The sequence below is a fragment of the Archocentrus centrarchus genome, chromosome 10 (assembly GCF_007364275.1).
Source record: "Archocentrus centrarchus isolate MPI-CPG fArcCen1 chromosome 10, fArcCen1, whole genome shotgun sequence".
Classification (NCBI taxonomy): domain Eukaryota; kingdom Metazoa; phylum Chordata; class Actinopteri; order Cichliformes; family Cichlidae; genus Archocentrus; species Archocentrus centrarchus.
This window is the reverse complement of record NC_044355.1, coordinates 3,573,813-3,586,264: the sequence shown is the minus strand read 5'-3', so window position 1 is coordinate 3,586,264 and position 12,452 is coordinate 3,573,813. Positions and strand designations below refer to the sequence as shown.

General features: G+C 41.5%; 1 protein-coding gene across 3 annotated transcripts in view; it reads right to left on the bottom strand.

The window, feature by feature from the left end:
- The window catches only part of LOC115786668 (LIM and calponin homology domains-containing protein 1), an 89,875-nt gene that overhangs the window by 6,921 nt on the left and 70,502 nt on the right, over window positions 1–12,452 (bottom strand). For all 3 annotated transcript variants that reach the window (XM_030738977.1, XM_030738980.1, XM_030738981.1), the window contains 14 exons: window positions 11,143–11,269; window positions 10,710–10,867; window positions 9,693–10,179; window positions 7,743–8,072; window positions 7,413–7,491; window positions 7,176–7,279; window positions 7,005–7,089; window positions 6,268–6,342; window positions 5,183–5,211; window positions 2,690–2,782; window positions 2,363–2,530; window positions 1,344–1,438; window positions 818–979; window positions 112–201 (listed from right to left, as the gene is read on the bottom strand). In XM_030738977.1, the coding sequence (XP_030594837.1) occupies window positions 112–201; window positions 818–979; window positions 1,344–1,438; window positions 2,363–2,530; window positions 2,690–2,782; window positions 5,183–5,211; window positions 6,268–6,342; window positions 7,005–7,089; window positions 7,176–7,279; window positions 7,413–7,491; window positions 7,743–8,072; window positions 9,693–10,179; window positions 10,710–10,867; window positions 11,143–11,269 (2,082 nt within the window). The remainder of the gene's footprint in view (window positions 1–111; window positions 202–817; window positions 980–1,343; window positions 1,439–2,362; window positions 2,531–2,689; window positions 2,783–5,182; window positions 5,212–6,267; window positions 6,343–7,004; window positions 7,090–7,175; window positions 7,280–7,412; window positions 7,492–7,742; window positions 8,073–9,692; window positions 10,180–10,709; window positions 10,868–11,142; window positions 11,270–12,452) is intronic.

Sequence of the window (12,452 nt, the reverse complement as noted above, 5' to 3'; positions counted from 1 at the left end):
TACATGTTATGAGCTGGATGGAGAAATGCAGGCAGCAAAGCAGACAATGACAATGCAGAAATGAATCACAGACTCCCTTTCCCTCCATGTGGGCTGTTTGTGATGCAATACCTGTTGGGTGCTGAAGGCAGTGTATCAGAAGGTGGTGGGCATGCTGCGGGGGGTTTTGATGAGCCCATGTTATTATCAATGGGGCCACTCCTGGAAATGGACAGCAACATGCAACATGATGATGACTCACAGTTACAGCGACACTATTGGCTGTCAGAGTCAGACACGAGCCAATCCAAGACAGAGCAACAGTCAAATCTACTCAGTGATAATTGGGCAGATCCAGCATTACTTCATCCATTAAAATATATTATGTTTTTCAATAGTATATGATTCTTGTGATAAGGTTTAAAACACTTCTGTCATGGTAAGCAATAATGCTGCTTTAAGTGCAGGTGGACAATGGAGCAAAATGCAGGTACCAGATGCCACCTGCTGGCCAAACACGTCAACTGAAGGTTTTACCCCAACTAGAAACCTGCTGGTTCCTATTGTGACTGTTTAAAATGTGCATTTACACCAGGGACAAAATGTTAAAAAAAAAAAAAGAATATATATATATTTTTAAAGCTAAAGAACAAAACAATGTTAAAGAATCACATTGAACAGATGGTATATTTGGAGATATATATGCCAGGGAGAACTTCTGATTTTTTATATATATTTTATATCTATATATTAGAAGAGGAAAACAAATGAAAGTTACAGACTAATATTCAGGAACTGTGGCAGAAGTTGCACTGAAGCCCGGTTTTCTCTCACACACCTTCGTCCTCCTGCAGGAACGCCGGGTTTGCTGCCGTCTGCCGGGAGTTCTTGTTGTTTCTTGACTGAAGGAGATGATTTGGCCGGCACTTGAGGAAGCTTTTGGCCATTTTGTAGGCTGTGACCGAATTTCTCTGTCTGACTGCTGCTCTGACTCATTGAGCTGATGAGAGAGAAATGTGTTGAAATGATTGGTCTACTGTCACAAATACACAGAACTCAGATAAATACACAAAACTAAATACTGTCAAAACCAAAGACTGCAAGATTTCAGTTTCATCGCATAAAACAGGCCTCATTAATTTAACTTTAACCTGTGGAGTCCTCGTCTCAGCTGATTACGTTTTACTGAAAGTATCCAAAATGAAAATGGCTCTCAAATAAAAACTAAACCTTTCAACTCATCTGTATGTCCATTTGAAAAACAAACAACAAAAATTGTCCTCATACTTTTGGCCAAATAAAGAACAACGTTTTAGCTTTTCTTCTAAAATGGAACATCAACTCCTTTGAGACCCTAAACCAACCTTCTGCCCGTTTTCATGCTCTCGTCAGCGGTGCTGATGTCACTCGTCCGATCGTTTTCTCTACGTTTCAGATCCACGCTCTCTGTGCTGCTCCTCTGTGTCGGCCAGTAAGAAACAGCAAAAACTGTTAGCAGAACAGCCAGGATGTCCTCCCAAGTGACTTTCAAAAATAACTTGAAACAATTAAAAGTAATAAATCCAATTAGAAAGCTGAAATCTAATAAGTACTTTAATCTTCTAGCAAGTATTGTGTGATTTAGCTTATTCTTCTTTGCTGATGGGTTCTGTTGTTGTTCTACAATAACTATAACACACTTTTACACTGGGCAACATGGTTTTTCTTTTTTAGAAAGCTCCACAGATTAATAAAATTGCATACTCTTGAGATGTTACATTAGTATGCATTATAAAATATCACAGTTTGTTTTTCAGCTAATCGTATGCTATTAAAATGAAATGAAATCCTGTACGTCGTTGTGGCATGTCCATAACCACATATTATCAACTACAAATTTAATGATGTAACTTTGTGCACAGAAGCTTTGGTGTGTTTAGAAGTCAGAGTGGTGAAAAATCCTGGTCTCTCTCATCCCTCCTTTGCCTCCGATCAGTCGAGGTAGCATTAGTGTTTGCTGATGCCTGCAGTCTTTCACTACCAAAACACTGCCTGCATGTCATCTTCTAATTACCTCAGTTCACTCAGTATAATGCACATTTATCTGAATCACATCCAACGGTTTCTTCTTTCGCATCAGAAACACATTCATATACAAAACATTCTGTAAACTGCAAATTGCACAGTTTGTGATCCAAATTCAGCAGCTCAACGAGGAGGCGAACTAGTGTAAACAGAACTGCATGTCTTATCTGCCTCATGGGAACTACTCTGGCCTTATGTTAGTATTTGTGGAGTTAATGGAAATGCCCTTATTTTTAGCAATGACAAAACACGTCACATAGGGGTAATGGCCACTGCTCATATTAAAGTGAAAGTATAGTATGATCAATGAACTATTCACCGACTGCCTCTCCAGCAGTTCCTGTTTACGTTCCCAGTCAGCAAGTGAACGGACGATAGCGTCCCGAGGATTAGCTGAGGTGGAGGAGAGCTCCCCCAGACTGGGGGAGGGCAGGGCGGAGGAGCGGGGCGTCAGAGGTGTCACAGTTTCCTCCAGTATCCGACGTTCCTGTTATAATGAGAGCGTAGGTGAACTTTAAGCAGCCAGAAATACTACTTTTAAATCTCAAATGCAAGCGCATAATACACAATTCAGCCGAGACCATAAAGCAGAGAAATACATCCCAGGTAAATATCATGTGCTGTGGGCAAAAACACACCCACGCACCTCCTCATGGTACTTCCTTTCCTCCTCTGCCACCTCCTTTTGTGCCTTCTCCCACTCCTCCTTCAGTTTCTCCTGCTCGCGCTGGTACTTCTCCTGTTACCATGGCAACACAACACATGACATGCAGCACAGCAAAGAGGAAGACTAAACCGTCTGCAGTTGGAAAACAGAAACGATACGCGGACATATCCGGCATCTAAAGAGCTCTGAGAGACTTTTCAAAAGGTCAAACAAATTCTCTGCTTTCTTGGACCAAGTTAAAAACTGTTCACAGGGAGAGAGCTGCAAAAATAGGTCCACTCTACAGATTTCCATGTGCAATGCCTTCATTATGCACTTTAATTATATGAAACTTGTTTTATAGACATAAGTGAATGCAAGGGTAGCTTCCTATCCCTTGTTATGGCAAAAAAAAACTTGTTCAGATTTGATATTTGCTTGTTAGATATAGAAAGCAAACAAAGGAAACAAAAAGCAGGCAGTGCAGACAAAAGCAAAAGCAGATCATGCCGGCGCGCTCGTGCAGTGGGTTCCTACACAATTTTCAAAAGCTGCCTTAAATTATGTTGCGTTTGAAGTATGGTTCATAAATGCCCCTCTCCAAAAAAGCCCCAAATTAAAAAAAAAAAAAAAAGAATTTGTGTGCTTTTTTCCACAAACTTTTCTAAGAGGGAAGATTCTTTTTAGACTTGCATAGGAACCCCAAAAGAAGGCAACATAGATCAGATAATCAAAACAAGGCAACTTAAGCAAGACAGATGATAGACCGAGACTGAGGCACACAGACAGCACAGACACAACCAGGGAGGCGAGTAATGAGTACACTGATGCACCAGACATTCATCCATTTGAGCGCATCTCATCTCAAACCATCCTGCAACAACTGGAAAGAAGGGAAATCTGTTTTTATCAATGTTTCAACTTTTATTTCTCAAGATAACACTGCTAATCCATTAAAAGTTGACAAATGTGCAGACTTGAGATGCACCTGTTATTATTCGAGGAGAGAGAGGGTGATCTGGGCAGCAGCAAAAGCAGCAGCTTTGGACAGAGTCCTTGCCTCTGTCTGTGGCTTGAGATGGAGACAGTGAGGGAATCAAACCAAAACGGAGGTTCTCCCGCTGCACAAAATCGCCACCTAATGGTTAAAGTGTGCACGGACGTAGCTGGGGGTGGGGTGGGGGTGTTTGCCTTTACAGGATGTGTTCAATCCAAAACAAATATGGAGGCAAGCTTTGCGAGCAGCAATGAAATGTGGTTAATACTTCTGACTGTAAGCTGAGCAAGTCAGTGACTGTCACAGAGAAGCTCGCTGTGCAGGGGTGTGGTTCCCATTTAGTTTTAGGGTTTGTTAAGTAGTTATCTTATTTTCCTGTCTGCAGTTACTAAAAACTCTCAACTACTGCGATAAACATGTTTTAAAAGTGAAAAACCTTCCAGAAATGTTTATTACAGATAATCTTTAACAGCAAAATTCAGAAATAACATCGGTCCTGCTTTCCACACCTACTGTTACATTACTGAGTTAAGACAAATATACAAACAATAAAAGAAAAAAAAAAAAAATCACCTCCCGTTTGTAGCATGAATCTGAGGTCTCACTAAAATCATCATGGGCTGAGGCTGACTTGTTATTTCTTTCCACAGAACTGGTTTGTGCATGCGGCTGCTGCTAAAACACACATCTTTACTGCCCATTGACCTCTATGACAAACTTAACCCCTAACTTTGCAGCCTCATGCACCATGCGTCACCTGTTTAGGTATACTGAGTACCTGCAGCATGCGCTCCTGCTCTTGCTGCCACCTTTCCTGACGCTTTCGCTCCTCATCCGGGTCCCAAGACCAGCGGTCTCCCCGCTTGGCCTGGGGTAACACCGGAACTGACACCTGATAGACCCCAACACACACACACACGTCAACAGACACAAATATCCATGCACACATTCACATTCAACCACAACCCATTCACACACAGATCAACACCAATGTGCACACACATCCACCACAAAAGAAGAAGAAGAGAAGGGAGGACACAGAAATAGTTGGTCTACCACAACAGCACTACTCCAATGCTAGCCAAAGGATTCCTACTAAGGAGAGAGGAGACAGAGAAAGAGAGAGATGAGCTTAAATGAAAAGGAAAAAAGCAGTCTCAGCCATCGACTACAGCCTCCTCATCTGGCATGCTACATAAACAGCTCTGTGTGACCTATAATAATTAGCTGAAAGGCCTAAAATATGACAATACAGACGCTGAACAATTAAATGGAAAGATTTCCATGCAGTCATTTTTATGGTTGTCTTGCTTTATGTTTCCCTAAAGTCTGAATCACCTTTTTCAATCTTACCTGTAGTATTTTCTGTATTTTCCCCTTTCCTAATATTTTTTACTTTTTTAGCATTAAGCTAAATTAATGGTACCCATGGTACTGCAGGAGAGGATAAGCCAGATGAGAAGCAGTAAAAAAAGCGTTTTTGTGAATTTACTCACATTTCCACGTCGATCCTTCTCCGCCTCTTCTGCAGAGAGATGGAACACTATTTATAAGCCAATTCAACACATTTGGATACAGAGGATAAAACTCAATCACTCTGATAGTCAGGAAAATGACAACACGCCAAATGTTGGTTTCACAACCTGAGGAGTAAAATGGCAACGAGAGAAAACAAAGACAGAGCCGAGCCCACAAAAACAGAACAGAGCTCATCAATGAGTTAATAATTTGCCTCTTAAGGTTTGGTTTTGTCTTTATGTTTAGATGAATACAAACTGAACACTTGTCTCTTAATGGGTCAGTTTTTGCAGGGGTGACCAGGGTGTGGAAAATTTTTGCTTTTACATTTTATTTTTGCTCATGCAGGAAAAAGTAATCTGCTATGTAAAAGTAGTCCATGACAACTCATAAATAATAAGCCTTTTGAATCAAACTCAACTGATTAAAAAAGATGGAGAGACTGTTAACGTTTAAGTATTTTAGCAGCAGAGAAAACTGATACAGTTAAAATAAATTCTGTTAGAAAAACAGTAGTTCCAGTTTAGGCTGTAACTACAGTTCTATGAGAATGAGCTTATCCCCTGACCACCCTTTGGCTCTGCCACTACATTGAGTACTGATTAGGACTGATCACAACTTTAATGTCGATCTAATCCAAACCAGATGTTGGAGCTTTTGGTGGAAAAGCACCATAATGTGAAGCACACTGAGGCAAGCATGAAACGAAAAGTTAAGTAGGTCACAAATTTGTATAATCATCATAACTTTAATACGATGTCAAGGGTGACCTCTTCTTATACATATATATATATATTCAAAGCTCTTCTGCCAAAGCATCCTAAAATGATGAAAACATCTTTTACAATAACAACACACTGATGAGCCAGAAGTATTAAAAATGACAAACTTCAAAACACATTCATAACAGAGAAAACATCAGCGATCATTCGCAAAAATGCTGGAAATGATGGAATAAACGAGAGATGGGTCTGTGGCCTAACCCTTGGAGAAACGGCAGGGAAACCCTGCGCACCAGCACTCAAGGGCGGAAATGTGATCGCCAGGAGTGGAGGGAGTTTACCTTGCGAAGCGAAGAACTCCCAGCGTAACTTAGGGTTGCTGGTTGCCAGTGGAGAGCTGACACTGTTTGCAAGCTCTATAGCGAAATAAAAAAAAAATATGCAGGTGGAAAGAAAAGAGGGAGTTTGGGAAGAAAGGGAAGGAAAGGAGGAAACAATTAGGGATAGACAGATGTCAAAACCAAGAGTTGGAGTGGGCGCAAATCAGAGCATTCTTCCTGTGCTACTGGACAGATAGCTGGAAAAACACTGTTTTTTGAAATAGATAATGCTGTCCAGATTTGGTAGAAAATAAACATTTTTTTTTTTAATTTGTGGTTTTTACCCCATAAGAAATTATTTTATTTTGATTATTAAAAAATGTAAGAATCATGACAAATAAAGAAAAAAAACCTGACAAAGCAGTTTTTAAAAAAATTATTATTTTGCAGGATAACATTTTTTTCATTTATTCATGTTTTTGTTGTCTCTAGGCCCTTATTAGCTTACATGTCCATCTCCTTTGCAAAATAAAAGGGGATATACTTGAGGAAATATGAAAAGTGAGGCGAGGCTTTGTTCATGCCAAAAAAGTGATCACAAACCTTTGAATGCCCTTTAAATCATAGCAGCAAAGCAGAAAGTGTCATGTTGGAAGGCAAAAAGAAAAACAGGCACCAAAAAGGATATGCTAATCAAACTCAGAAAACAAGAGGCATGGAAAATAAGCCGTGTCTCAGTGTTAAACGTGTGTATATACCTGCTTTTGTTTCCCTTTGCGGGTGAGATCCAAATGATCCCGGTGGAGCTGAGCTCGATGCCATCTCTGTTCTCTGTGATGACTTCTGGAAACAGGGCGCGATTTAAGATTATACACTAGACGGAGGTCTGATGGCTTGAGTTTTGTGTCATGTTTACTCAGCACTCTCACCTGGGATGTCACTGGCCGATTTTGCTGTATATCAACCCCAGACTGGACAAGATGGGAGAGGTCTTCACTAGATGGTTTGGTCATTTCCTGTTCTTGTTTGGCTTCTGAAAGCACACATCAAAAACAAGTTTAAAATCTACTCATCATAAATTCTTCCAGTACTGCATGAATTTCAATAACACGTGTTTGCTGTAAAAGTAACCACAAGGTGTCAGCATAGCAGCGTGCAGCTCAGACCTGCAGGTGGCTTTTGATGAACTGCAGCTGCTGTTTGGCCTCCAGTCTTCCCAAAGCTTTCATTCGGCTTCTGCAGCTCCTGTAGGGGTCACAGATGGATTTCTATCTGAATGCTAAAGTAAAAGTCTGCAGCTCAAGAGGCCTATGTTGTGCAAGAGTGCAAACAAAACATGGGATTTCAGATTTTAAGATTCCAATTCCAACTAAATGTGGTTCCAACTAAATGTGATTTAAAGCAAGCAAGGAGCAGATTACAAAGGAGAATAACTGGATTTTTTTATTTTATTTCCAACCTTTTTGTAAATAGCTATAAAAGATCAGAATTCTCACCGATGGGAGTGAGGTGGGCCGGCTGGGTGGTGCTGACTCAGTGACTCTCACCTCCTGGACCTCCTGAACATCCTCTGAAGCTACCTCTGTAGCATCTTGTGTGTCCTTTGCCTTTGTTGACACTGGACTTCCTTCCCTAGAAGAGGTGTGGGTACTGTGAGGGAGCGAGGGTTTGGATGAGGGAGCATCTACAACATTATCCACAGTGCTGTTTTCAATTTTGGATGGAGATGCCTGGAAATGAGGAGGCGACTCCCTCCCCTGACTTTCAGGTGTGGTGGGAACATCATCACCTTCAACATCACCATTTACTCGGAGCAAACTGTCCGCCTACATGAAAAGAGAACAAGTTTAATGTTTAGTTTGCTGTGTGTACTGTGTACGCCCTGCACACTTCAGGAAGTGGTTTAAAGGTAGCTTAAAGTTGAGAAAGCCAGCTGAAAGATATGGCTATATACATATATACATCCACTTTTGTTTATATACCTCCAAATAATAACATACGTAAAATAAACCACACCAAAAAAAACCCAGTGCCCTCATTTGTGGTCATTATGAGCCTCTGTTCATCTAGCTCACATGACCATAGCAGCCTCTATGACAAAGAAGCACTAATATATGTGCGAGGCGCTCCTGGTGAGCAGTAACTTAAGACACAGTGGTAAAGATTGGTGAATGCAGCCACAGTCTGCCCCCCTCTGCCTCCACCTTCTCATCGCTCTCCTTCCAGCCTGTGTGGGCTCTCTTTGTCCGCATGGAGCCCACTTCACATTGAGAGGGTCCTACTTGTCAACTTCTTAAGTCAATAGGGAACAGAGGGCTCCATTCAAGCCCAGGCTTCGCTCAGACTCCTGACAAGGAATTCCAGAAAAGTGCTCTGCTCCATTTGGTCTGATAATAATCTTACCCTCCCTCCTCTCCTCTCCTCTCCTCTCCACACCAAAACACAAGATCTCATCTTGAACATTCCCATTTGTATTTTTTTTTTCCAGGAGAAAGGGAAATGGATCCCGTTGAGAGTACTTTGAGCTAAATTGAAACATTACATGCTTCTTCAGGGAGGGGAAGTCTCATGTTTTCCTACAAACCAGCCGGCTCATCACCATGGCAGTTCTGTGGTATTCTAATGTAAATGCCAAGAGAGCCGGAAAGGAATCCACCCACAAGGAGGATAGCTGACACTTGCAAGTAACCACATGTAAAATCACAGTTAGACTAACCAGATTTTTATCTTCTGTTTGGTATGTAGGAGGAGAACTTTACAATCAGTCACTGTGTAAAGAAACTGAACAAGAAGCACCACAGTGCACATGCACAGCAGGCCTGAAGTTTCCTGTGACAATACCCGAAGGAGGTGTAAGTGAGAACACAAACGCTCAAACCAGTTGGATCTCACATTTAACCTTGTACACGGTCACTGTGAAGTCCGATGTGTTCATGTACTTGTTCGATGAATACATCACATGTACTTCCTTCTGCGTGCTCCATGCAGGCAGCACCTTTGTTTAAACCAATCTGAGCATGTCCAGTAGTGCGAACATGTGTGAATTGGATAATCTCCTGCTGTGTCCTGCATGGGAGACAGGCTACCTTCTGATAATGTCTTGGACTGATTCTCTTGATATTGTTCATGTGTAAAAAATAGCCAAGGACAGCATTTGGAGTAAACTACTGATCAGCATTTTTACTGCAGTTAACTCACCCCTTAATCTTAAACGTTTTCACATGTGAATTAGGGTGCAATCAGAAATCACAGTGGATCAGATGTTTCTGTTCTCACATACATTGCAGCAGGTTAACATCTAAAAAGGTTCAGGGCTGTACAGCATGGGTGATTAGATTAGATTCAATTCATTGTCATTGCATATGTCACAAGTACAGTGCAACGAAATGCAGGGTGAGCACTGCTTTAAGAGAATAACTGACTGCTTTCGCCTGAGTCAGTCTTACCTTGCTGTTCCACGTTTCACCTCCTGCAGGTGGGGACTGGAAATAAGGCTTAGGCGTCAGCAAAGGCACCCGTTTGGGTGACAAGGCTCGGGTTGATGGTGGTTCAGATGAGCGAGAGCGAATCTGAGAGCGCTGGTGTGAGAACGAGTCTTTGGGAAACTCCTCGATTCGCGCCTCAAATGTAGAAGTAAACTTTGGAGTTGGGGCAGACTGCTGGCGCAGATACCTCATGGGCCCGTTGAAGTCGGAATCGAATGGGTCGGGTGTTGTGGGCGAGGCCGACAGGGAGAGGGAGAGCGGGAAAGACGAGGTGGGGTAGGAGGGGTCAGCGGATATGCTGCGGTCCAACAACCTTGGCAGCTGCAGGCGTTCGAGGACTGCTTCGCTTATGGAGAAACGCTGGGCGTAACGTTGGAGAATGGCAGTTGCCTCTTCAGGAGTTCTGGCTCTCCTATATGCCTGTCGTAACTCCTCCTCACGACGCTCCCTTATAAAGAAGAGACAAAGCATAACAGAAGTGAAAAACATAAAATAACCCAAACAGCATGCTTTGGTTTGTATTTAAATAGTTCACATAACTATTATTTGAACCTATTCTTGCTTTAGCTGAGCTAAAAAAATACAGAAGTTACTGCTTTGAAATTGTTACCAAAGCACTCGCTGCTTGCTGCCAACGATTTCTTTTTGTTACAAATTATCACGTGGGTTTGACCATGATTTAAGCAAAGATACAAAATAGTCCTTTCCATCATTACAAAAGATCAATTTCTTTTCCTCCTTTCACAATCACTCACACATCTATTCTTCCTTTTATTCTAAGAAGGAGACCTATTTAAAGTGAACTCCGGGAGCAGTTGCAGTCACCTTTGTGCCCGCTGACAGTAATGACAGGGGACATGCAACTCTCTTCTCTGAGAATGACCCAGTTTTTTCATTTTTTCTGACACTGTACTCCACATGCAGCTTTTGGCTTTCTGTGAAATACTAATTAAACTGCTTGTTAAGGATGTCACTTACTTGTCCTCCACTATCTCCCTATAAGTCTTGATGCTTCTCCTCCTCTGAGAGGAATAGGTGTCTCCTGACATCAAGCGCTCCATCATCTTCCTTTCCTCCTCTTTTTTGATCAGATCCTGAGAAATACTCCTCCTCCGATTTTTCCACCGGGCCAGGTCCTGACACCCATATAGAAAGATTCAAAGTCCGCCCTGGTTCAGCAGCAATTTAAGATCTGAAGCACGTCTATGACCCCAGAAAACTCACTGAAGTTATTTTAGTGGGGCACAGCTAAATATTACTTTAGAAGGAGCTTGTATATCAGGCTGCATGTAGTAAAACCACAGCATTTAAAAAGAAACACAAAAATGTGGCAAAATTCTAATACGACATAAAAAAAAAGTGTCAGCCCCATAAAATAAAGACCCAAAGAAATAAAGTGTGATACACTCACATCCTGCCAGTGATCGTCCTCTTCCTTCATTTTGTTGTACTGGTTGTGCATCCGCTCATGACGCACCTGACTGTGCGGCTGTAACGTGGCCTCTTCCTCACCACGCATGTCGATCATACTCACACTCCTGGGGATGAGGGGTAAGGGTTATTATCCATACTAGTTATTATCTTATGCTACTAGTTATTCTATAAAACTTTCCTCAGTGCATTGTAATGTAATGGTGTTTCTGTCTCTCACTGGAACACACCATAAACACTGTTTAACATCTTCTATATTTTCATATGGAAACAGAATATATCAAACAAGCCACATCATTCACAAAATACATCAATTTATCATAAATTGTAGCCAATGCCACAGACAGATCCTAAAATATCAAAAATCAATCAAACATTTTCAAAGGAAACCTCACGCTCACTCAATAAGCACAACTCACATTTTATCCAACCCTTTTGATGGATTCCATATTGTTTCATGTTAACGTCAAGCACATGTTTCAAAACACATTAAAATGTTTTAATTGGAAAATCCAGTTTCAGTGTGAGTTTATCAGAGTCAGAGACATTCACTGAGCGATGGTGAAACACAGCTTTAGATTACAGGTAAGACGGAAAAGTGCAGCTTTATTGTTATTGTTGTACATGCAGCAACATTGCATGTTCATCACAGAATTAGAAACAAAACTGTCCTAATTACATGAATGTGGCACCTGCCTATTTTTAATACTTTGAAAATTGATCTGCTGCCAACACATAAAAGGTATCTCTTGGCTTAAAATTACAAGAAGGGTGGCACTTGGATGGTACTCAGTCAAATGTTTTTTGGAGCTCAGTGAACAGTGTGTGCACTGAAGAAACTTAAAGCAGGAGAGTATTCTCACACCAAGGGACAACTGGCTCTAAAGTGCATGGCTGCATAACCATCTGCTCCTCTTATCAAAACATTTAAACACACTTAAACCACCCCCCTGTCATCGGGAAAAGCTGCACTTTCAGCAGCAAAGATTACCATAAACACGTTGTGTGTGGGGTTAAAGGGACTGGGTGTTGGCAGGCTGGTAGAAATGGCTGCTTTACATGACACATGCAGCTGGCTGGCAGAAGCACTGACGATGAGTTTAGTAAGTCCCCTCCATATCCTTGGCAGCAGGCACTTTGAATAAATTTGAGAGAAATGGATTGTTGCCAGGCAAAGGCAAAAAAAGCACTAGGTTTATTGAAGCCATATTTTTATGATAAGCCTAAGAGCCAGAGACGCTCTCTAACACTGCTGAAGCGCGCTGCCAAAATTGTCCACCACAAATCATT